Source organism: Bos taurus, chromosome 8 (genome assembly GCF_002263795.3).
Source record: "Bos taurus isolate L1 Dominette 01449 registration number 42190680 breed Hereford chromosome 8, ARS-UCD2.0, whole genome shotgun sequence".
Taxonomy (NCBI): Eukaryota; Metazoa; Chordata; class Mammalia; order Artiodactyla; family Bovidae; genus Bos; species Bos taurus.
Genome location: NC_037335.1, coordinates 85,560,608 through 85,583,985, shown reverse-complemented (window position 1 = coordinate 85,583,985; position 23,378 = coordinate 85,560,608). Strand labels below are relative to the sequence as shown.

The 23,378-nt window shown below is 44.6% G+C and overlaps 1 protein-coding gene across 3 annotated transcripts; it reads right to left on the bottom strand.

The window, feature by feature from the left end:
* Nucleotides 1–7,233: 7,233 nt before the first annotated feature.
* On the bottom strand, nucleotides 7,234–21,020 carry LOC101907893 (spermatogenesis-associated protein 31E1-like). Of its 3 annotated transcripts, none has more exons than XM_024996285.2 (4): nucleotides 18,691–21,020; nucleotides 15,859–15,916; nucleotides 15,222–15,282; nucleotides 7,234–14,968 (listed from the first exon to the last, which is right to left on the bottom strand). In XM_024996285.2, the coding sequence occupies exons 1-4, from the start codon at nucleotides 18,736–18,738 to the stop codon at nucleotides 10,558–10,560; spliced, it is 4,578 nt and encodes a 1,525-aa protein (XP_024852053.1). In that variant the 5' UTR covers nucleotides 18,739–21,020; the 3' UTR covers nucleotides 7,234–10,557. The 3 variants fall into 3 exon arrangements, with proteins under 3 accessions (XP_024852053.1, XP_024852052.1, XP_024852054.1); XM_024996284.2 differs by lacking the exon at nucleotides 18,691–21,020 and adding an exon at nucleotides 16,678–18,619; XM_024996286.2 differs by lacking the exon at nucleotides 18,691–21,020 and adding an exon at nucleotides 16,678–18,669 and having other exon boundaries at nucleotides 14,928–14,968; nucleotides 15,251–15,282.
* Nucleotides 21,021–23,378: the final 2,358 nt, after the last annotated feature.

The following is a 23,378-nucleotide window of genomic DNA, read 5'->3' as shown; positions in this document are numbered from 1 at the left end:
CTGACAGGTTTTTAAAAAACATTAACTAAGTCACATAGGAAAAAAAAATCAAATACCTCTTAACCTTCCTGCCAACTCTGCTTTCTGAAGACTCACAGGATGCTGTGTGTCTGGTGTGTTTTAACCATTGTTTTTTTGTTTATAAAGCTATGCATGTTCATTTCAGAAAACTTAAAGATTGCAGAATTTTATTCTTCTGGTTCCAAATCCATCAGGAGCATTTCCTGTATTAACAGAGATGGGAAGTGATGATTTCAGGACGCCCTGGACACTGGTGTTTCTCACTGTGAGTCTCAAGGCCCTGGCTGGGCAGAGGAGACTGGAGATGCTCCCTGCCTCAGTCCCACGACATGCTCCACACTGCCCTCCACCTCAGTCCTGCATCTGAGCCTGGCCCGTTCACCTAATAAACGAGGAGTGACAGTGACTTCCAAAGCACAAGGGAGAGGCTGTTCCAAACTTGGCCTGTTGGCCCCAAACTAGGACACTGGGTCTATGCAGGACTCAGTGAGGAAAGGCACAGACCACTAGACCAGAGCTGGCAAGAAGCTGAAGTGGGATTCATTCACTCATTCAACAAATATTTGGTGAGTTCCTAGCAAACTGTGTCTAAGATACAGATGGATAAGACGGTTGGGGTCTAGAGTTGTAATCGCTAAGGTGGTTCAATGATCATTAACCCCAAGTATCAGAGACAAAGTGAACACTAACATATAACAAAAAGAAGAAATATAAACTTCTGATTTATCTTGCAAACTGATATTATTCAGTGATTTGCTTGCCATGAAGCATAACAATTACCACACACACCTACACTTTCACCCAGTCCAAATTTAATTTTGCTAAAAGCACTGCATAATGAGTATTTCATTCATGCCTGCTCAGGCTTTCTTTTGGGCTTCCCTCGTAGCTCAGTTGGTAAAGAATCCACCTGCAATGCACAAGACCCTGGCTCAATTCCTGGGTCAGGAAGATCCACTGGAGAAGGGATGGGTTACCCACTCCAGTTTCCCTTGTGGATCAGCTGGTAAAGAATTTGTTTGCAATCCTGGAGACCTGGGTTCAATCCCTGGATTGGGAAGATCCCCTGGAGAAAGGAAAGGCTACCCACTCCAGTATTCTAGCCTGGAGAATTCCATGGACTGCAATTGTCATGGGGTGGTAAAGAGTCAGGCACCTTTCACTTTCACTGCTCAGGCTTTACTGGGTCATATTCATGGGGCAGTGTTGTCTTTTCCAAATTAAAAGAGAGCTAAAGCTGCCACCGGTGCTATTGCTTAGAGTCCAGGAAATAACACATTTGAGTAGCAGCCAAGAGCATAATATCTAACTGTAGATCTTTTTTAAATTTAATTTAATTTTTAAAAATGTATTTTTTTAATTGAAGGAGAATTACTTTACAGAATTTTATTGTTTCCTGTCAAACATCAACATGAATCAGCCATAGGTATACATATGTCTAACTGTAACTCTTAGGAGTGAAAATATTGTTTATGTCAAAGATGATGTTACTAGACCTACAATGGTCATAGCCCCATTTACCTTAGCAAACAGGCTGTTAGCACTCTTGGTACAGCTTAGAATTTTAAAAAGCCATGTTGACAATTATTGCCTAGGCAACCTAAGATCTCCCTGAGACTAGCTCTTGAAGATGATGTCGCGAAGTCCCCAGCAAGTTCTCACTGGCAATAGGAATGACTCCCACGTTTGGGGATTTCTGGGTCCAGCCACAGTGGGACTATGCGAACACATTCCCACCCTGACTAGCACCCAGATAACCACCTTTTAAACATGCAACTGAGCTAGAAAGTGAGCAAAGGGAGCCACCCAGGCCAGGTGGCCAAGAGAAGTTAAAACATGACCACATACTCTGCTGACCACACAAAACTTCACTAAGCACAAAATTCCTTCCCATGGGGAGACAGAAAAGCAAACAAATAAGTAAAGCACACAGATGTTGATGGTGAGTTCTACAAAGAAAAGAAGACAGGAAGGGGTGGATATGTAGTGAGGCTTAGAAGTCTAAGTAGACAGCTTGGCAAAAGTAGCTGAAAACTGACATTTGAGCCAAAACATATGCAGAATAAGGAAAGTGTGAGGCGGGAATCTGTAAAGTGTGCCGGGAAGGTCACAGCAGGGATCAATGCTGGGGTGGAAGGCCGGGCGGGGGCGGGGAGGGGGCTCCCAGAAGCAGGAAGTGGCTGCTGGCTAGGGAGAGAAGACCCAGGAGAGCTCTCAGCAGAGCACATGACTTAGGTGTCAGGCTCCTTGTGGCTGCCAATATTGGTTGTCCGAGCACAACCCTATGGGGCCCTCCCAGATACAAAAGCATTTCTGTGCTCTTGTTTCTTATTTGAGGGAAAAAAGTTTTAGCCTCCTTGACCTTCTCTGAGTTCCAAAGGGCAGATGGAGGGAATGCAGGAATACAAAAGAAGTCAATGTATTGGTTTGAGAGTTGGATAATAAAGAAGGCTGATTAAAGAGTTGATGCTTTCAAATTATAGAGCTGGAGAAGATTCTTGAGAGATTGATGCTGAAGCTGAAGCTCCAATACTTTGGCCACCTGATGCAAAGAGCTGACTCATCAAAGACCCTGATGCTGGGAAAGATTGAGGGCAGGAGGAGAAAAGAACCACAGAGGACTACAATTTCTTTTTGTAATTTTTTTCTCCATGGTGTTTGCCATTCTTCAAGTCTATATACTTATATGCTCTGCTCAACTGTGCAGAACCTTCATTTACAGTCAAACTTCATTCCTCAGTAACATCTGTAAGCTCCCAATTCTTTCCATTTCAAAATGTGTTTTCCACTATTTCCTAGGAAATATAAATTTTATATCATATAGACTGCTAAATCTTATATGCTTGTCAAGTCTAATTTAAGAAATGTAATCTAAATTACCTGAGCCTATTTTTAGATTATTAGTATTCACAAAATCTTACTGAACCCTCTAAAATTAATATATTTCTACATATTTATAGTCATACATCCCTTCTACTACATTTCTAGCACAAGTCAGAAAGAATCTTTTGAAGATTCTGTTCATATATCTATTTACTGAAAATATCTTTTGAATTCATGATTCATGTTCATGATTAATATTCTCCGTTTATGCAGTCTATATGCTATGGCTCAGATTTTAAAATAACCAAATTGATGTAAAGTATATGAACTATACCTATATTTTGTTTGTAGAAACTGAGAGTATAGATTTAAATTACTAAAAATATTTTTTACAGCACTGTGAGAATTTAAGTTTTACTATGTTTCTAACAAGTATAATTTTTTTGGCCTTACTTAAGAAATAATTTAATTCTTGTAATTTTAGTGATATGGGTAACTTTATTTTTGTCTTTTTGATTCAGATCACAGATTCTGCTCTCTTCAGATTCACACACCAATAATAAGAAGACAGGAATAGCATTGTAGAACCCTCTTTCCAACTAAGGTATTGATTTAGTTGTAAACTTACCAGATCCTTGAAAAGTGACAAGAGCCGGTTTTGGTCTCTCACCCACCCCTCCCTCCCTCCCCCCCTCACCTCCCTTCTCTCCTTCCTTTCCTACTTTCTCAGTCTCTCCCTCTTTCCCTTCCTTCCTTCTCTTCTTCCTCCCTTCCTTCCTTTTTCCCTAGAGACTTCGAGTTTACATTGCAGTATCAAGAATGTGTAAATTTTGCATGTTAATGAAACTTGCTAAGCCAACTAAAAAGAGAAAGAGTAGACAGCTTTTGGAAGGTGGGAGAGCATGAGTTAGGAGACCTGAAAAACTTGAATGTCAGGTGTTTAGAAAGGACTTACTAAAAAGTCACAACATAATTAATATTTTGGAAACCCAGAAGGATTTGGGGATTAAGGCCACCAGATTATGAATCTGACTGACCTCAAAGAGGCAGTCCTTTTGCTTCTGGATCATCCAGAACTTGATGTTCTCTATTGTATCCATGGTGTGAGTATAGCAGAAAATGTGCTTGTATGTATTTGGAAACATGGCCAAAACTACTTCTTGTGGGAGTTCATTATAAAATAAAAGTATGAAACTGAAAATAGCATTGCAGTCAATCAAGGGGAGCTCTTCAGGGTTAATATGATAGACTGACTACTTTTCTTTTTTTTCTTTTCTGCCAATTTGGGGGAAAAAATTTACCCCTTGGAATATTAAGAAGTCATTGCATAGTTGCCACCCTCCATGCTTTTTTTTCCCCCTAGAATTCCTGGTTCATTATAATAAGCATGAGAATTGTTTTAAATATCAATCAATTTTAAAACCAAACTTTTAAGAGTTTCTAAATATCGTGGAGACAGCCTTTTATCTGTAGATTAGAAATCATGTTTTCATGTGAAAAATGTCGAAAACAAAAGACTTGTTATCTTCTCCATTATCTTACCTTTTGGCACCGCTTTCAGTTTGGTATATATAAATGGTAAAACATTTATAATATTTGCTGTAGGTGAATCTTGTTAAAAATAAAATATGGGTGACCATAAAGTCTGGAAATACTGACAGTTTTTTTAATTGATAAAATCCCCTTGAAGGTTTCATCCAGGGTAAATGTGCCAGTTTATGAACTGGACATGGAACAACAGACTGGTTCCAAATAGGAAAAGGAGTACGTCAAGGCTATATATTGTCACCCTGCTTACTTAACTTATATGCAGAGTACATCATGAGAAATGCTGGGCTGGAAGAAGCACAAGCTGGAATCAAGATTGCCAGGAGAAATATCAATAACCTCAGATATGCAGATGACACCACCCTTATGGCAGAAAGTGAAGAGGAACTAAAAAGCCTCTTGATGAAGGTGAAAGAGGAGAGTGAAAAAGTTGGCTTAAAACTCAACTTTCAGAAAACGAAGATCATGACATCTGGTCCCATCACTTCATAGCAAATAGATGGGGAAACAGTGGAAACAGTGTCAGACTTTATTTTTTTGGGCTCCAAAATCACTGCAGATGGTGACTGCAGCCATGAAATTAAAAGACAATTACTCCTTGGAAGGAAAGTTATGACCAACCTAGATAGCATATTCAAAAGCAGAGACATTACTTTGCCAACAAAGGTCCGTCTAGTCAAGGCTATGGTTTTTCCTGTGGTCATGTATGGATGTGAGAGTTGGACTGTGAAGAAAGCTGAGCGCCGAAGAATTGATGCTTTTGAACTGTGGTGTTGGAGAAGACTCTTGAGAGTCCCTTGGACTGCAAGGAGATCCAACCAGTCCCTTCTGAAGGAGATCAGCCCTGGGATTCCTTTGGAAGGAATGATGCTAAAGCTGAAACTCCAGTACTTTGGCCACGTCATGTGAAGAGTTGACTCATTGGAAAAGACTCTGATGCTGGGAGGGATTGGGGGCAGGAGGAGAAGGGGACGACAGAGGATGAGATGGCTGGATGGCATCACTGATTCGATGGATGTGAGTCTGAGTGAACTCCGGGAGTTGGTGATGGACAGGGAGGCCTGGTGTGCTGCGATTCATGGGGTCGCAAAGAGTCGGACATGACTGAGTGACTGAACTGAACTGAACTGACGCCATGGAAGTCGGACACACAAATCATCTAAAGCAACATATGACAGATGTACATGCAATTATTGATGGGAATGTTTCTTTACTGCACAACTGTTCATTGCAGTTTTGCACAGTTTATTGAACTGTGAATTACCAAGGGGGGGAAAATCACATTCACACATCATTGCAATGAACTATTTAATATGAACATTTATCTGTTTTCAGTTTTCAGTTTATTCAACTTAAATTCAAAGAACTGAATAATAATCAGTCTAATAATGTTAAGACAGTCAACTTGAAAAGGAAATAATATACTTTGTAAGAATTCCCGTATGCAATTTTTTCCAATTGGTCCCATTTTATTATGAAACTTAACTGTATAATTTTCACTACAAAAAAAAATACCACCCAGTAGAATACTAAAGGACATCAACAACCACATTCCATCATGCTCTGATTCAATGCGATAGTAAGGAAGTAAAATAGAAAATTAGTTATAAATTTGTAAATCATAGAAAATACAAGAAGGGAATTTTTGTTGAAATAAATGGGCCAAAAGAGCCCTCATGTCAGCTCTGCTTCTCTTAGAGGAAGGACTGTGATATTGTGATATTGTCATCCTGATGGATAATCTGCCTTAACCAACGACTAATGCTCTTCAGCTATCATTAAAGTAGATTTTAACAAGGCAAAGAAATCTAGTTGCTTATAAGCAACAAGAATACGTATGTATTATCACTAACATGCTCTCTTTGGAAAGGGCTGAATATACAAAGTAAGAATTTTGATTATCTATGTACACTTTGTTTACTATAATGCACACTTTGATTATTTACGTACATTTTCTTCAATTCAGAAGTGAAGTCCCTTCTAGCAATTTTATCAGGTCATGTGTATACATCAAGCATATGATTCCCAGATGGCGCACTGGTAAAGAATCCACTCGCCAATGCAGGAGATGCAGGAGATACAGATTCAATCCCTGTGTGGGGGGAGATCCCCGGTAGAAGGAAATGGCAACCCACTCCAGTATTCTAGCCTGGAAAATCCCATGGACAGAGGAGCCTGACAATCTACAGAACATGGGGTTGCAAATAGTCAGACATGACTGAGCACATACACACAGATATCAAGCATAGATTAAATGATACCTTTTGTAAGATTCCACACAATTTAAAGGAAAACATCTTTTTTTAGCCCTATAGTGAACATAAAATGGTGCCTGCTTCACTTTTGGAAACTGTACACTTTAAAAGAATTATTTTTAAAAATGAATCTTTCTAAATAGTTCATCAGTTTAATCTATGTTACCTGGACATTAGGACCTTGCCGTATCTTGGAAATATGCCTAATTCCATTTGAGGGCATTAGCATATTTTAAGGAAAAAAAAGTATATTCTTGCCAGAGGGAAAAAAAAAATAATATAGCCAGATACATAATTCATTTGAAAAATCTTCACATAATCTTTAGCCTGTTTCATTTAAAAATACAACAAAACTCAAGCCTGACACAGCTGTTATATTGTGTTAGTCGCACAGCCCCCTTGGAGGTGTGAGACTCCACATGCTTTGTTGGTTTATTTTAATCCTAGAGCCCATTTGGTGCAAGTCTTTACCTTGTTTCCAAGTAAGGAAATCTGCCAAATTCAGTTCAGATATCCCAAGAAATAATATGTATATACATATATATTGACCCCATCTGCCTGGAAGTGACTAAGATACTTTCTCTCATTGGAGTTTGACAGCATTTTATTCATATTTAAAATCTGTGATTCACTAAGCAGTGGGGCAGGCTTCTGTGGTGGCTCAGTGACTGTCAATGCAGGAGACTTGGTTTCAGTTCCTGGATCAGGAAGATCCCCTGGAGAAGGAAATGGCAACCCATTCCAGTATTCTTGCCTGGGAAATCCCATGGACAGAGGAGCCTGGCAGGTTGTAGTACATGGGGTTGCAAAGAGTCGGACATGACTTAGTGACTAGACAACAACAACAACAAGCCTTGGGGTAGAGCTCTAGCTGATGAAGATCTGCGGAAAGACTTGCAGGTCTGCTGCAACTTTTCTATTCAGAGGCAGTGGTCACAAAAGGTCAAAAGTCATGAGCATGATTTCTCCAGGCAGAGAAGCCCATCTGGGGAAATGCTCACAATGCCTGGATGTCTTAGAGTTTGGGGAAGGGGTGTCAGGGAACAGTTGATGGGCCTTCTTCTGTGCTGCCAGTTTGTTGAGTGACATCAGACCTACCATGAAGGACCTGTCAGGGGTGGATACTCAGGGCCTAAAGAACACTTGTGAGGTGTGTGGGGGAGGCCTCAGAGAGGTCTCTGTGGGATGAGCTGAGAAGTTTCTGGGTGAGATTTCTCAGAGTGGGTACGTGGGAGGTCCCCGTGTGGGGTCAATGTGGGGACTCTTAGTGGGGGGACCTCCACTGGTCGCCTTTCTTCCCCTAAAACAGCAGAAGTGTGAAGGGACTTGCCCCTGGTTGTTTTTTGCTCTTCTGTGTTCCTTCTGTGTCACTTCTCTGGACAAGTGCCTTGGGGGTCCAGCTCCCGCAACACCCAGCCCTCATGTTTTGGTGCCCATGAGAGGACCCAGCAGCAGCCAGACAAGGTCCATGCTGGGGAACTCTGGACTGTCTCCTGAGCTCCAGCGTTGGAAGCAGCATTCTGTAGCCTGGGTCCCAGCCCCTCCCTCAGGCACTGGCTAAGTCCCCACTGCTGTGCTCTCCCTAAAGGATGGGACCCAGAGGCAGGACCTGGCTTCTGGGAGAAACCAGAGCACAAGTAGGCCTGTTCCCAATGATCCCCACACCTTAGGTCCAGGTCCCACATGTTGGGGTCCTGACAGGCATAAGTGCAGGGCCATTCCTGCTGTCTCAAGGATCAGGGGCCTCTCCTGGAGCAGGTCTCTCCATCGCAGGAATGACTGTGACACAGTCATGACAGGAGCTCTAGGGAACTGCTCCTGTCTCCCCACTTTCCCGTGTGGACAGGCCCAAGGAAGTAAGCTGATGGCACCCTTCTACCTACAAGTCACTTTCCACCCAATGGTGACACATCCTGTCTGCTGGCCTCTTCCCTCTCCGGGCTCTGGGGTGAGCAAGGCTGATAGCAGGTGAGACTTCCTATGACCCTTGCATGGTCCCTGGGCCTGTTGAGTCCCACCTCTCCCCTGGAAGCCTCCTTGGGGCACACATGTAGGAGAGGTCACAGACCACGAGTCTGTCCCAAGCTTCCGATCTTGTGAAAGCTGATAATTTATACTTGTGGAGAAGTGAAGCTTCCCTTCCCGGAGGCTCCACTGCCTCTGGGAGCCTGGCCCTCTGTGGAGGAGCTCCACATGTTCTCCCTCTGTCTGGGCTCCGGGAGCTAGAGTAGGGGGAGACTCGGGTGGGGCCACCAGGAGCCACCAGGCTCCTAACTTCTTTCCTCCGGGCCTGTAGGCAGTGATAGAATGCCAGGGCTCTTTGATCACTGCATGTGGGGAAATTAACAAGATGGTACCAATCAGGTTCTCTCACCCCATGCTCTCATGCCCTCTTACCCCATGTTCTATAAACAATGACTTTGCATGGTTATATAATGGCTGAGATCACTTACAGCCCTGAGCATGCACATCATGAGGTACTTGCTTAGTCATGGGCTGCTTTGTGCAGTACACTCATATGAGCTTTACCATGAACACGCTGGATGCTACTGTACAAGGGCTAGACTAGAGTGACACCGTGGTTATGTTACATGAGGGTGTGTGTGGTACACCAGTATGAGCTTCACTGCAAGCCCTGGATGCTGCTGTACTGGAGCTCCACTGGAGTGGTATCATGGTTATGTTATATCAAGTTATGTTATGGCAATGTTACTGTTATGTTATGGCTGCCACTACAGCTGCCAGGAGAGAGGCTGTGTTATGGCTTCCATTCCAGCCAGGAGAGAATAAACGTGTCTGCAGTCCCTATGGCTCCTCGAGTCTTCTTCCAACCTCTTAGCTCAAGCTTTGCCTACCCTGGGTTCAATAAACAGTGTGAACAGCAAAAGAATTGGCACTGTGAGCAGGATCAGCGATACACTGCACACTATGGGCATCTCTGCCACCAGCCTCCTACCTCTCTATCCACCCTAGGGGCACAGTGTCCCACCCCCAGACTGTGAGGTGACTGCACACACAGTGACACTCCTTCCCTCCCCCCAGGGGAGGTGGGTCCTGTGAGCAGGGTTGTCCTCTCCTCCAGGGCAGGGGTGGATGAACCCTCAGGAGCGTGCACGCTCCCCACCACACTCCCTCAGAGCTGGGAACGTATGATCTTTGTCCTCACCACAGCTCCAGGGTAAAAGAAGGGCAGAGGGAGGGTGACACTCCTGGCCAATCTCAATCCCAGCTCCTTCCAGGAAAGAAGGGGATTTCAGGGCAGTGTCATCTATCCCCCCATAACATGGGGAAGAGGTTTCTCACACCCTGGACTCAGGGCCAGCACTGCCCCCAAATTCCTCTCTTATTCTGACATGTGAACTTATCTCTGACACTTTCTGGAGCCTGAGGGGAATTTCAGCCTCCGCCAAGCCCTCCCCTACAGCTGCACAAGTTCAAGGTAGAGAGAGAGATGGAGAGAGGACTGAGCTGGATCCTGAGAAGGAGGAGGTCTTTAGGTTTCGTTCACCTTGGCATGTGCTGAATGCTGTCACTTGTTTCCATAATGCTGGTTTTATGGAAACTGAAGGTGCAGTGAGGGAACCGGGGTGAGGGTGAGCATCCACATTGGGGTCACCCTCCCTCCATGTCCCTGTCCCATCTGGAAGATAAAGCTGGCACCTGGGAAGAGTGGACCCTGATCCCTTTCCTTCCCTCAATGGCATAGACAGGCTACCCCTTCTCATGAGAAACAATAATTATTTCAGGAAGCAATAAAATTTGTGGTAGGAAGAAGCCATTAGCACATGGATGATGTGCTAACATGAGAGAAAAAATTTTTATCTGAATGGTATGCATTTTTTTTTTCTTGGAGAAGAGATTTCCTACCAGGAAAGCTGTGACAAGCCTGTTCTGATTGACCAGAAGAGGTTTATTTCTGAAAAAGACAGTGCCTTGGACAGTGGAGGCTATGGCTGGAGACACTTGTCACTCCTGATCTATGCTGGCAAGCTCTGCCTAGAGGGGGACCTGGCTCCCTAGGTAGGACAGCCCATTTGATGCCCCTGGCACTGGTCCACTCACTGTTTTTAGAACAGCTGTGGCCCATGGGGGTAGCCTGGTGATGGCAGGATGTATCTCCCACCACTCTCCTTTGCTCTTTGTAGGAGGAAAACCTATGGTAGCAGTAACGTGGACCGAATGGGGCCCAGAGTTCTCCTTGGCACCAATGTAACTCCGAGGCATGAGGTCTATAGTGTAACACCATCTTCTCCTTTAGGATCTTTCCAACAGCTGTCATGAGAACCTGAGCCTCAGCAGCCCTGCCCTCCGTTGTCAATCTACTTTGGACTGGTTCCTGGGTCTGGTGGCTGCTATAGTGGCTACTGTAGCCTGTAGTGGCTGCTGCAGGCTTGCCTTGTTGCAGGTGCTCTTCTGGTCTTTTGCTTTTATTGGGGAAAATCCACTGCAGAAGCTGCTTAATCCATATTCTGAAGTGGCTTTCTAAAGGAACCTGTCCTTTCTTCAAGGTAAACTGGCGGGACTTGCTTAGTGACTCTGCTGATTCCTTTTTCTGGCCAGAGTGGTTCATCCTGCGGGCCTGGTAGGCCCTCCATTCTGCCAATCTTTTTTTACGCTGTCCTAGTTTGGACCTTCTGTAATTCCCTCTCCCATCAGTGGGGACAAACTTCTTGCTCTGGCACGTACGTTGGGGCTGCCATCTTAGGACTTCCTGCTGCCCCTGGCTGCTCCCTCCAGTTGATGAAGCATCATAGAGCATCTGGGAATTGGTCGTGCCTCCACTGGACAAGGTCTGGGAACAGGACAGGGATTCCTGAGAAGCCAAGTTGTTTGCAGCAATGAACATATCTGAGCGACAGTTTTTGAGAAGCGTGCCAGTGGCCCCAGTTTCACAGTCTTGAAGGAGCATGCCAACGGCCTGGCCTTGAGCCTGTTTCTGCCCATCTGTAAAACCTTGGCACTCAAGCTTACGAAACTGTGCATCAAAGTGTAGATCTAGACTTGAGGCAACAGACTTTGTATTAAATGAGAAGCATTTATTGAATTTTTGAGACTGTGATCTCCTCAAATCCATATTATTACTTTGTGATTTGATCAGCAAACAAGGTTCAAAAGTACTTTTCCAACCAGAGTCCCCCTCTATGGCTTCTTGTTCCATGGGAGATTGGGACCTTTCATCAAGTTCCACTACTGTCACGCTAGAGTAGGAGTCTGGGAAAGCCCATTCCCCAGCTTCCTCCTGTGGCACATTCCTGACCATTGCTGGACTTGGACTGCTCAAAGGCTCCAGACTGCCTTTGTCAGCCCCCATGATACATTCATTGTGCCAGATTCTGCCCACAAAGGTGTACATAGGTGTCTGAGAAGGTGGCTTGTCTCCCTGTCTAGTCAGAGGGACCTCTGAGGGCTTAAGGATGCCACCAGGCAGGGGTCCTCCCATGACTCCCTGGGTTTCCTCGCTGGTCCATGAGGGAGTGGAGAAGGCAGTCACCATGGGGGAAGCTGCCTCAGCTGTTATCATTCTCTTTCCAGCTTGGGGCTGAGGAGGCTTTCCAAAGATCTTTGTAGACTGGGCTTTTGAGTGGTCCCCAGATTCACAAGTAGCTTTCAAGGTGGATCCTGGAAGGGGTATGCGGTGGGCCTTTCTCAAATTCAAGCTAAGTATGAACTTGAAGACCTTGAGGAGTAAGCCCCACATATGCGTCACCCGAAATTTTAGTATATATGCTTCCAACTCCTGTCGGACACAAGGACTCAGGACAAGAGACTCATGGAAGGTGTTCATGGAGGCTTCCCCATTCTGAGAGGAATCTAGATTTTCTGTTTCTTGATAAGCCTTTGACTCTCCAGAAAGGTCTACGATGCGGTTGGCAGCAAGTCTCAAACAATGGACACCCACAGGGATTGGACTCTCTTGAATCTGCTTAGTGTTCATGCCCATAAGGACTCCCAAATCTTCTGGATGCTTCCTGTCTGGGCTCAACTCTCTTTGTGACTCAGGCTTCACTCTTGGAACCGTCACTGTGGTGTTGGCTGAGATCACGTACAGGTCTTTTACGATCTTCCCCACACTTTGTTCTATATCCTGGCAAAGGTCCTTCTCTGGTGGGATCCTTGCTGAGGATCTGGACCTCATCTTCTGTGTGTCCTGGCTGCTTTTGTCTAGAACTGCAGAGGGTATTGAGGGCCCCTTCTTAGCCTGTACCTCACAAAGCTTTGGGAATTCGCCCTGAAGCTGCATAACTTTCTGAGAAGCTTGGATTCTGCAGGGCAGGTCACTCTGTTGCTGCATGAACCTTTTAGAAAGGTGGTGCTCCAGTTTCTCCCAAACCTCAGGCCTGATCAAATCCCCAAAAGGGGTGGCGACAGAGATGTGGGCCTGGGAAGGCCTGCTCTCCTGGGAATGGTTGTGGGTGACTTGACTAAAGACATGCTGATATCTTTTAACCAAAGAGGGTATAATTTTCCTACTTTCTAATTGCTTTATCAAAAAGTGATGTTCCAGGTTTTGAATTGCATTTGGGACAGAAGTTTGTCCCTTACTTTGGACTGTTGCATGAGATACTTCACCGTACCTAATCTGTGGTTTAGAAGAAGATGGTTGGATTGGAAGAGATGGTGAGATATGAGCAGCGGTCTCTAACTGAAACCTAGGTGACGGTTGACATTGGGGCATGATTGGAGTCAAGGGTAGGGGTTGAACCTGGGTTTCCATGTGAGCCCGAGGTGATGGTTGACATTGGGGTATGGTTGTAGACAAGGGTTGGGGTTGGGCCTGGGTCTTAATGTGAGCCCGAGTTTGTGCTTGACAATGGGGCATAGTTGGAGTCAAGGGTAGGGGTCGGGTCTGAATCTCCACGCGAGCCCGAGATGATGGTTGACATTGGGGTATGGTTGTAGACAAGGGTCGGGGTTGGGCCTGGGTCTGAATGTGAGCCTGAGTTTGTGCTTGACAATGGGGCATAGTTGGAGTCAAGGGTAGGGGTTGGACCTTGGTCTTCATGTAAGCCCAAGATGATGGTTGACATTGGGGTATGGTTGTAGACAAGGGTTGGGGTTGGGCCTGGGTCTGAATGTGAGCCCGAGTTTGTGCTTGACAATGGGGCATAGTTGGAGTCAAGGGTAGGGGTTGGGTCTGAGTCTCCAAGTAAACCCGAGGTTGTGGCTGATATTGGGGCAGGATTGAAGTCAAGGGTAAGTGTTGGGCCTGGGTCTCCATGTGACCCTGAGGTGGTGGTTGAAACTGGGCCATGGTTGGAATCAAGGGTCTGGGTTGTACCTGGGCCACAGTGGAGGTCAAGGGCTGGGCCAATGACAGCTGTGATGTTGCTTTGGCTGGAATTTGGAGTGGTTTGGTCTTAGAGCATTTGTTAAATAAGATAGGGTGTAACTCTAAAGGGGACCCAGGTACTGTGACAGTAGCCACCAGAGACTCACTGTGCAGAAAAGGGAGACCCCAGAAGAGGTGGCTGCATGTCTTCTGTAGATGGTCCCCCAAAGTGCCAGCATATGGGGCCCTCTCGGGACCAAGCAGTTGTTCTGGTTTGCCTTTTATGATCCAAAAGCTTGCCTCCACCTCCTTTCCTTTCTTCTTCCAAATCTTTAATTCTACTCTCTTGGTGATTAGTATCTCCAGCAGCTTCTGGACATCTGGGTTCACAAAAGAGAGGCTACCAGGCTCCACCTGTCTGTTTGTGAGGTCTCCCCAAAACGAGGCCTCCGCTGGGTGACTGGAAAGGTGTTCTTGCTGGGACTCAAAGTGTGTCACAGTTGAGGAACTCCAGGTTTTTTCAGCCCCCTGCCACCAAGACAGGCCTGAAAGGGGGCAGCTTGAATGGAGTAGGCCTGAGATGGCTGGTCTCCATGGGGAGGGTAGAGATGACCTGTGTGAGACGGTGCCCAATGGGAGTGCCACAGATTCACCCTGACTGAGATTCAGCATGGCGGCTGGTGGCTGTGGGACAGAGGAGGCTGTCGGAGGTGCAGGGCAGGCCACTGCATCAGGAGAGCATGGCGGTGTAGGAGAAACAGCCAGTGGCTGGGGTGAAAGGCTGTCCAGGGGAAGGAAAGGCTCTGGTATTTGAGAAGCACTCAAGGAGGAATCTGAGTGAACAGAAAATGAGGAGGGAACTGAATCTGAAGAAAGGGTGGAGGCCTGAGGTAGAGGCTGCTCAGTCAGAGGAGCCGGGGACACGGTGGGAGCAGTCTCTTCCCTGTGTGGCTGGTGGGCTCCAGCAGGTGCTGCTTTGCTCACCTTCCCAGGGGCATCTTGAGAGGAGAGTTGATGAAAGTTGCCCTTTTCAGGGAACCTCCCCAGGTGTCTGCAGGAGACAGGAGGCACAAGCTGCAGCCAGGAGCCCCTAGGGCCAGGAGGACTGGGCAGGCCAGGCAAGGGTGGGCGCTTGCAGCCCACAGCCTTCCCTGGCCCCTGCTGTCCCTCACACCAGGGTTTTTGCCAAACCCCCACCCTAGGACTCCCCCTCCCAGCTCAGCCCCAGACTGCCTGTAGCCCTGGGATCCACCATAGGATCTGGGAGGAATAAGAACCCAGGAGAGAAGGGGAAGAGTCATTACGTTTGCAGAAGTGAAGTCAGGTCCCGTACCTCTTCCAATTCTTTCTGGCAATCTCTGCAAGCTGAAAATCAGCAGAGTGGGTTATGGTGGTGAAGGCAGCAGCCTAGGGGTCTTAAAGGAGGCTGACCCCTCCTTTAAAGGGACACCACTGGGAGACTGGAGTCCAGGCAGCAGGGTCCAAGGCTGTCTAAGGGTCCGTGACAGTGATGGTGAACCTCAGGAAAGGGTTTATCATTGACAAAGTGCTTCCACATCCATTGCCTCCTGCTGCCCTCACAACCCCTGAGTGGAGGAGAATGGGCAGGGGTCACCTCACAGATGAATCTGAGCAAAGTTAACATGTCCACACTTGGACCTGGAGGTCCCACCTCCCAATCCAGGTGCTATTGGTCCAACGCAGCCCACACAGCCCTGCTGGGCCACACCCATTTTCAGGACCCTCACAGCTTCATTCTGCACATGGAATCTGGGAAGGATCTGTGTTCTGCTCTGCTCCTCAGGAGCTCCATGGGGGTTCTGTTTCCTGAGGGGCGGGCCCGGCCACTGGTCTCCTCAGAACCCATTGAGCTGGGCCTTCAGGGCCAGAGAGGGTGGGGGCTAACACCCAGGGCACACAGGGCTGAATGGCATAACCTACCTTTCACAGCTGCATTTTTCTTCCGACTCCTCCTTCTTCTCCTTGGCTCAGTTTGAGGCTGAGAGACAGAAAAAGTGAGGACCTGGGACCCCATTCTCACTTTCCCCTTTCTAGACCAGCATCAGACACTCAGTGTCCATACATAATGTGACTTTATACATTTAACTAGCAGAGTTTGTGTTTTTTCTTTGTGTTTGTGTTTTTTGTTTGTTTGTTTTTTCTTTCCTTTTACTCATTTTTAAAGGGAATAAGAATAATTTTTTTGAAGAACATAAAGAAGGATTTTCAATGTGAGATTCACCGTGGTTCCTTTGTCACTGTTCCTCTACTCAAGAAACACGCATTCTCAGACCCACTGGTGAATTTGAGCTCCATCAGGTAGGTCTCTGCTTCCCAAGTCCAGGGCCCTACTCCAGCCCCATCTCTGAGGCTCTCAGAGCCTCAGCACTGCCCTCAGATCAGCCCTCATCCAAGATACCTGTTCATGGGGGATAAACTGGTGCTCAGGAGTCTGTCTTCTGGCTTAGAGTAAACTCAGTATCCAATCCTCAGCCCCTGGTCGTTGTGTTTGGGACTTGCCCTGGATCCCTCTACCACACCTGCGCAACTGGTCTGAGACCTTTTGGCTAGAAATCCTAGTGTTCACTGTATCCCCTTCCCAGCCTGGTTTGTCCCTAGAGGGATGATGTTGTATACTTCCTAGAGAATAGATGTCATATTCTTTCCCATCTCAGGGGTCTCTCTATTGATTCAGAAAAGTGAAAATAATAATAGAAGAGAGAACCATGTGCTTGTGAAGCTGTGCCAAGGGTTCCTTACCTTTATGTCTCCATGTTTCCTGGGAGGTGGAAAGGATGGATTATTTTCCAGATAGGGAAGGAACAGGAAAAAGAGCCCCAGTCCAAATAGAAAGGCAAGGATGGTATCAGTCACCCAGTAAGTGGAACAGGAGTTCAGCCAAATATCAAAAGTGCTTTTCAGAGAAAAGAGAAAACTCTCCATCATCTATATCACACTGCTGCCCTCAGGCAACTGAGCACAGGGTGTCCACTTGAGGACTTAAGTCCTAGGCCCACATCATAGAGCTGTGGTCTGGTCACAAAGGGCTCCTGAAGGTGAGGAGGGAGTGATAGAGGAGGAGGCTGGATCCTGGTCCCTCCCCAAACATTGAGACTTTCAGCTTTATTTATCTGCCTTCTCTGAGCCTTCCCATCCTACCTTCTCATCCTGTTAGGCAGAGATTTTAGTCAAGTGTCAGTTCATCCCATCTAGAACTCAGACAGGGTTCCCAGATATTTTTACTCTCAGGATGCCCTTGTTTGTAACTCCAAATTTTCCACATGGTAATATTAGTGCTTTGCATCAACCCAGACATAGAACTTAAATTTCTATCATACTTCTTTCAGTTCAGGCCAGTTCAGTCGCTCAGTCATGTCCAACTTTTGCGACCCCATGGACTGCAGCATGCCAGGCTTCCCTGCCCATCACCAACTTCTGGAGCTTGCTCAAACTCATGTCCATCGAGTTGGTTATGCCATCCAACCATCTCATCCTCTGTTGTCCCCTTCTCCTCCTGCCTTCAATCTTTCCAAGCATCAGGGTCTTTTCAAATGAGTCAGTTCTTTGCATCAGGTAGCCAAAGTATTGGAGCTTCAGCTTCAGCATCAGTCCTTCCAATGACTACTCAGGACTGATTTCCTTTAGGATTGACTGGTTGGATCTCCCTGCAGTCCAAGGACTCTCAAGAGTCTTCTCCAACAACACAGTTCAAAAGCATCAATTCTTCAGCACTCAGCTTTCTTTATATTTATAGTCCAACTCTCACATCCATACATGACTACTGGAAAAATCATAGCTTTGACTAGACAGACCTTTGTCAGTACTTTTTAATATGCTGTCTAGTTTGGTGATAATTTTTCTTCCAAGAAGTAAAAGTATTTTAATTTCATGGCTGCAGTCACCATAAGGGTGGTGTCATCTGCATATCTGAGGTTATTGATATTTCTCCCTGCAATCTTGATTCCAGCTTGTGCTTCATCCAGCTCAGCATTTCACATGATGTACTCTGCATATAAGTTAAATAAGCAGGGTGACAATATACAGCCTTGACGTACTCCTTTCCCAATTTGGAACCAGTCTGTTGTTCCATGTCTGGTTCTAACTATTGCTTCTTGACCTGCATACAGATTTCTCAGGGGGCAGGTCAGGCGGTCTGGTATTCCTATCTCTTGAAGAATTTTCCCCAGTTTGTTGTGATCCACACAGTTAAAGGTTTTGGCATAGTCAATAAAGCAGAAATAGATGTTTTTCTGGAACTCTCTTGCTTTTTCCATGATCCAGTGGATGTTGGCAATTTGATCTCTGGTTCCTTTGCCTTTCCTAAATCCAGCTTGAACATCTGGAAGTTCACAGTTCATGTGCTGTTGAAGCCTGGCTTGGAGAATTTTGAGCATTACTTTGCTAGTGTGTGAGATGAGTGCAGTTGTGTGGTAGTTTGAACATTCTTTGGCATTGCCTTTCCTTGGGTTTGGTCTTATGGACTCTACGGGAGAGGGAGAGGGTGGGAAGATTTGGGAGAATGGCATTGAAACGTGTATAATACCATATATGAAACGAGGCACCAGTCCAGGTTTGATGCACGATGCTGGATGCTTGGGGCTGGTGCACTGGGACGACCCAGAGGGATGGTATGGGGAGGGAGGAGGGAGGAGGGTTCAGGATGGGGAACACATGTATACCTGTGGCGGATTCATTTCGATATTTGGCAAAACTAATACAATATTGTAAAGTTTAAAAATAAAATAAAATTAAAAAAAAAAAAAGAAAACTGACCTTTTCCAGTCCTGTGGCCACTGCTGAGTTTTCCAAATATGCTGGCATATTGAGTGCAGCACTTTCACAGCATCATCTTTCAGGATTTGAAATAGCTCAACTGGAATTCCATCATCTCCACTAACTTTCTTCATAGCGATGCTTCCTAAGGCCCACTTGACTTCGAATTCCAGGATATCTGGCTCTAGGTGAGTGATCACACCATTGTGGTTATCTGGGTCATGAAGATCTTTTTTGTATAGTTCTTCTGTGTATTCTGGCCACCTCTTCTTAATATCTTCTACTTCTGGTATCCATTTCTGGTATGGATCTAAATCATACTTCTTCAGCCGTGTGAATTTTGAAAACATTAAATTTTTTTTAATCTTCACTATATTCAGCCAAAGGAACTTAAAAATTAAACCAAAAAAATACTTGAAATTTACAAAGCTATGAAGTATAAAATAAATTAAAATAGTTAAGCTTTCAAATAAATTTTTCATACATTTCCAACATCCTTATTTCTAAAATTAATAAAGTCCACAAAAACTTTTGGAACATTCTCTACTGATATACACGTGCTGCTGCTAAGTCGCTTCAGTCGTGTCCGACTCTGTGTGACCCCATAGACGGCAGCCCACCAGGCTCCCCCATCCCTGGGTTTCTCCAGGCAAGAACACTGGAGTGGATTGCCATTTCCTTCCTCAAGATTTTTAAAACACACACATATAAACCTGGCAGTCTTCATCAAAGTGAAAGTGAAAGTGAAGTCGCTCAGTCGTGTCCGACTCTTTGCGACCCATGGACTGTAGCCCACCAAGCTCCTCTGTCCATGGGATTCTCCAGGCAAGAATACTGGAGTGGGTTGCCATTTCCTTCTCCAGGGGATCTTCCTGACCCAGGGATCGAACCCAGGTCTCCCACATTGCAGGCAGATGCTTTAACCTCTGGGCCACCAGGGAAGCCCTTAAGGACATACACATATCCTTTAATAAATCAAGCTATCATTTTCTTTTTTCTAATAATTTTCTTTACTTGCTTATTCATTTTTGTCTGTGCTGAGTCTTTGTTCCTGCGTGGGCTTTTCTCTAGCTGCAGCAGGTAGGGGCCGCTCTCTAGTTGCATTGCACAGGTGTCTCATTGTGGTGGCTTCTCTTGTGGTGGAGCACAGGCTGTAGGGCACTCAGGTTTCAGTTTCATTGTGTGGGCTCAGTAGTCGTGGTTCCTGGGCTCTAGAGAACAGGGTTAATAGGTTGTCATGGGCTTAGTTGATCCATGGTATGTGGGATCTTCCTGGAGCAGGGATCGAATCTGTATCCCATGCACTGGTAGGCAGATTCTTTACCAGAGCTATCAGGGAAGCCTAATCCAGCATTTTCAAATCTAAGAATCAACCTTCTTTTTTTCTTTTTCAGTTCAAAAAGCTTTCTTCAGTAGTATTTATAAGTAGGACTGCTAGCTTCGAATTCTCCAGCTCTTTTTTTATCTGGGAATATTTGTATTTTTCCTTCTTTTTTTGAAGGATAGATTTTCTAGACATGCCATCCTAGGTTGACAATATTTTTCTTTCAGCTCTTTGAATATGTCATCACACAGCCTTCCCTCTACTCTTTCTGATTGTCAGTGTTTAATTTTACTGTGGTTCTCTTGTATATGGAGAACAGTTTTTCTCTTGCTCCAAGAGTTTACCTTGGTTTTTCCACACTTTGACCAGGATGTGTCTTAGATGTATCTTTTTGCTTTCATTTTACTAGACATAAACATTGAGTCTGTAGATTAATGTTTTCCATCAGATTTGGTAAGACTTCAGTCATGTCTCCAAGTATTTTTTCTTCTTCCTCTTTCTCTCCCTGCTTTTTGAGATTGTTTCCATGTTTGCTAGTGTGCTTAATGGGTCCCATAGCTCATTTTTCCTCAATCTTTTCTCTTTGTTTTTTACATTGATTTCTATTAATCCATCTTCAAATTTATGGATTCTTTATTCTACCATCTCAAATGCACTGTTGAACCCCTAGTCAATTTTCCATTTCAATTATTTTGTAGTTTTGAATTCCAGAATTTATATTTGTTTCCTTTTTTTATAATTTGTAGTTCCTCATTGAGTTACTCTATTTGTTGACTTTATCATGTGCTCAGTCATGCCTGACTCTTGGCAACACCATGGAGTGTAGCCCACCAGGTTCCTCCATCCATGAGATTTCCCAAGCGAGAACACTGAAGTCGGGATGCCATTTCCTACTACAGGGAATCTTTTTGACTCAGGGATCAAACCCACGTCTACTACATTGGCAGATGGATTCTTTACCACTGAGCACCAGGGAAGCCATAGTGGTGGCTGCACATGTTATTAAATACACATGTTATAAACCACACACATATATTGTCCCAATATCAGTCTCCTAGCTTTAATAGTGTCTTATTGTTACATAAAATGTAACCAATTAGGAAAACTAGATGAAGATTACCTGGGGCCTTTCTGTCCTAATTTTGCAACTTCCTGTCTATCTACAATTATTCCAAAACAAATCATTAAAAAATACTGTGCTCGAATAAGAAAAAAATCTATATAGAAGCATGGGTTTTTTTTTTTGTTTTTTTTTTTTTGAGAGTGCTCAACCATTCAAGACAACTTCAACTTTGAGGCAGTCATTTTATCATTGGTAACATAATGCAACTGAAAGTGGGGTCCAGCTCCATTCAAAAGCCAATAAAGGTGCAACATGAGTGTGAAGGAAAGTTTGCTCTGTTTTGGATGCCAGCAACCAGGGTGGGGGTTGGGGGAGAGGGGTAGGAGAAGGTGGACTCCTGTCTGAAGGCTGGCATCCCCACCCACAGACAACCTGTAGACAACAGCTTTCATAGACAGAGGCAGGGGGCTACAAGCAGAAACAGCACAGTCAGCTCTGACAGTCATCTTCAAATTTGTCATGTGGTTGTCTGACCAGAGTCATCTTGATTATTTTAAGAGCAGTTAATCTTCAGTTACAGCATCAGTTTGTTCCCGTTTCCTTCAGGCCAATTCTTGGAAATGTGGCAGCTTATGTAATGGCCACAGTCTGGTCATCATGTAGCTGACTTCTTCTACCTGGTAGTGGTTTCAGTATTTATAAGACAGCTCACAGGATATGGCTCAGAGTATTATCTATGGCCCTTGAGAAGAAACTAAAGGTCCTTGACTGACTATAGTTACTGACTATAGTTAATTTGGATTAGTTTTTATAACTATAACTATAGTTATTTTGGATCCTTTTTTTTTATTACTTTCCTTTGTTTCTGCATTTTCTCACTTCTCTGATTAAACTTATTATTTAGCTCAAGCTTTTTTTTTTTTTTACAGAAAAAAAAATGCAGGTGGAGGACATGAGGCCTTGCTCAAGCTCAATAATAACAGAATATATATATATATATATATATATATATATATATATATATATATATAAGGGGACTTCCATGGTGGTCGAGTGGTTAAGAATTTACCTTGCAATGCAGGGACTTGGGGTCAACCCCTGGCTGGGTATCTAAGATCCCTCATTCGAGGAGCAATTAAACCTGTGCTCCACAACTACTGAGCCCTCATACCACAGCTAGAGTCCATGTACCATAATGAAAGATCCTGCATGATGTAACAGGGATCTTGTGTGCCACAACTAAGACCCAATAAAGCCAAATAAATAAATATTTTTAAATAATTATACCAGGAGACTATACCTTAATTTAATTTAAGGTATAAATTATACCTTAAGGTATAAATTTAAGGTATAAGGTGGAAATTTAATGTAATTTTTGAAGCACTGTATTAGAAACATTGTGTGTGTGTGTGTGTTAGTTGCTCAGTCGTATCAAACTCTTTGCAACCCCATAGACCATAGCCCACCAGGCCCCTCTGCCCATGGGATTCTCCAGGCAAGAACACTGGAGTGCGTTGCCATTTCCTTCTCCAAAAGGAACTATAGAAAGAAAGAAAGTGAAGTCGCTCAGTCGTGTCCGACTCTTTGCAACCCCATGGACTGTATGTAGCATACCAGGCTCCTCCATCCATGGAATTCTCCAGGCAAGAGTACCGGAGTGGGTTGAGATTTCCTTCTCCATTAGAAACATTATTTTCTGCTAAATAATATTTGCTACCGTTGACAAGGTTAACCACAGGTAGATAAGTTTAGTAATCGATGAATAACATTAAGATAGAAAGGCAGTCTCTTAAGATACCTGCTATCATACTATATGGACTTTTTCATTAATTAGACAACTTTGTAGAGCTCTGATGTCAAGGTAAGTGAAAAGTTCAAAGCTACTGAAACCTAATGAGGATTGCAAAAGGTCACACAATAAATTGTGGCAAACTGATTAAACAATGTAAATAAAGAATTACAGAGCTGGTATAGAATTGAAAGACTTCACAGAGCACCAGGTTGAGCTCCCTGTGCCTACAGAACAACTTCCCACTGGCTATGTTACATATGGTAGTGTAAATACGTCAGTGCTACTCTCCCAATATGCCCCACCCTCTCCTTACCCCACTGTGTCCAAAGTCTGTTCTCTGTGTCTCATCTCTATTCCAGCCCCTCATATAGGTTCATCAGTACAATTTTTCTACGTTATATATTCCATATATATGTGCTAACATGTGAAATTTGTTTTGCTCTGTTTGACTTACTTCACTCTGTATAACAGAAGCCAACATAATATTGTAAAGCAATTATCCTCCAACT

What these genes read in the sequence shown, in the direction of transcription:
- LOC101907893 (XM_024996284.2), bottom strand. Translation starts at nt 16,863, where the DNA reads ATGATGGAGAGTTTTCTCTTTTCTCTGAAAAGCACTTTTGATATTTGG. An exon ending in GGAAACATGGAGACATAAAG is followed by an intron (nt 15,917 to 16,677) that starts GTAAGGAACCCT and finishes TCTGTCTCTCAG; the next exon opens with CCTCAAACTGAGCCAAGGAG. An exon ending in CTGACTTCACTTCTGCAAAC is followed by an intron (nt 14,969 to 15,221) that starts GTAATGACTCTT and finishes TGTCTCCTGCAG; the next exon opens with ACACCTGGGGAGGTTCCCTG.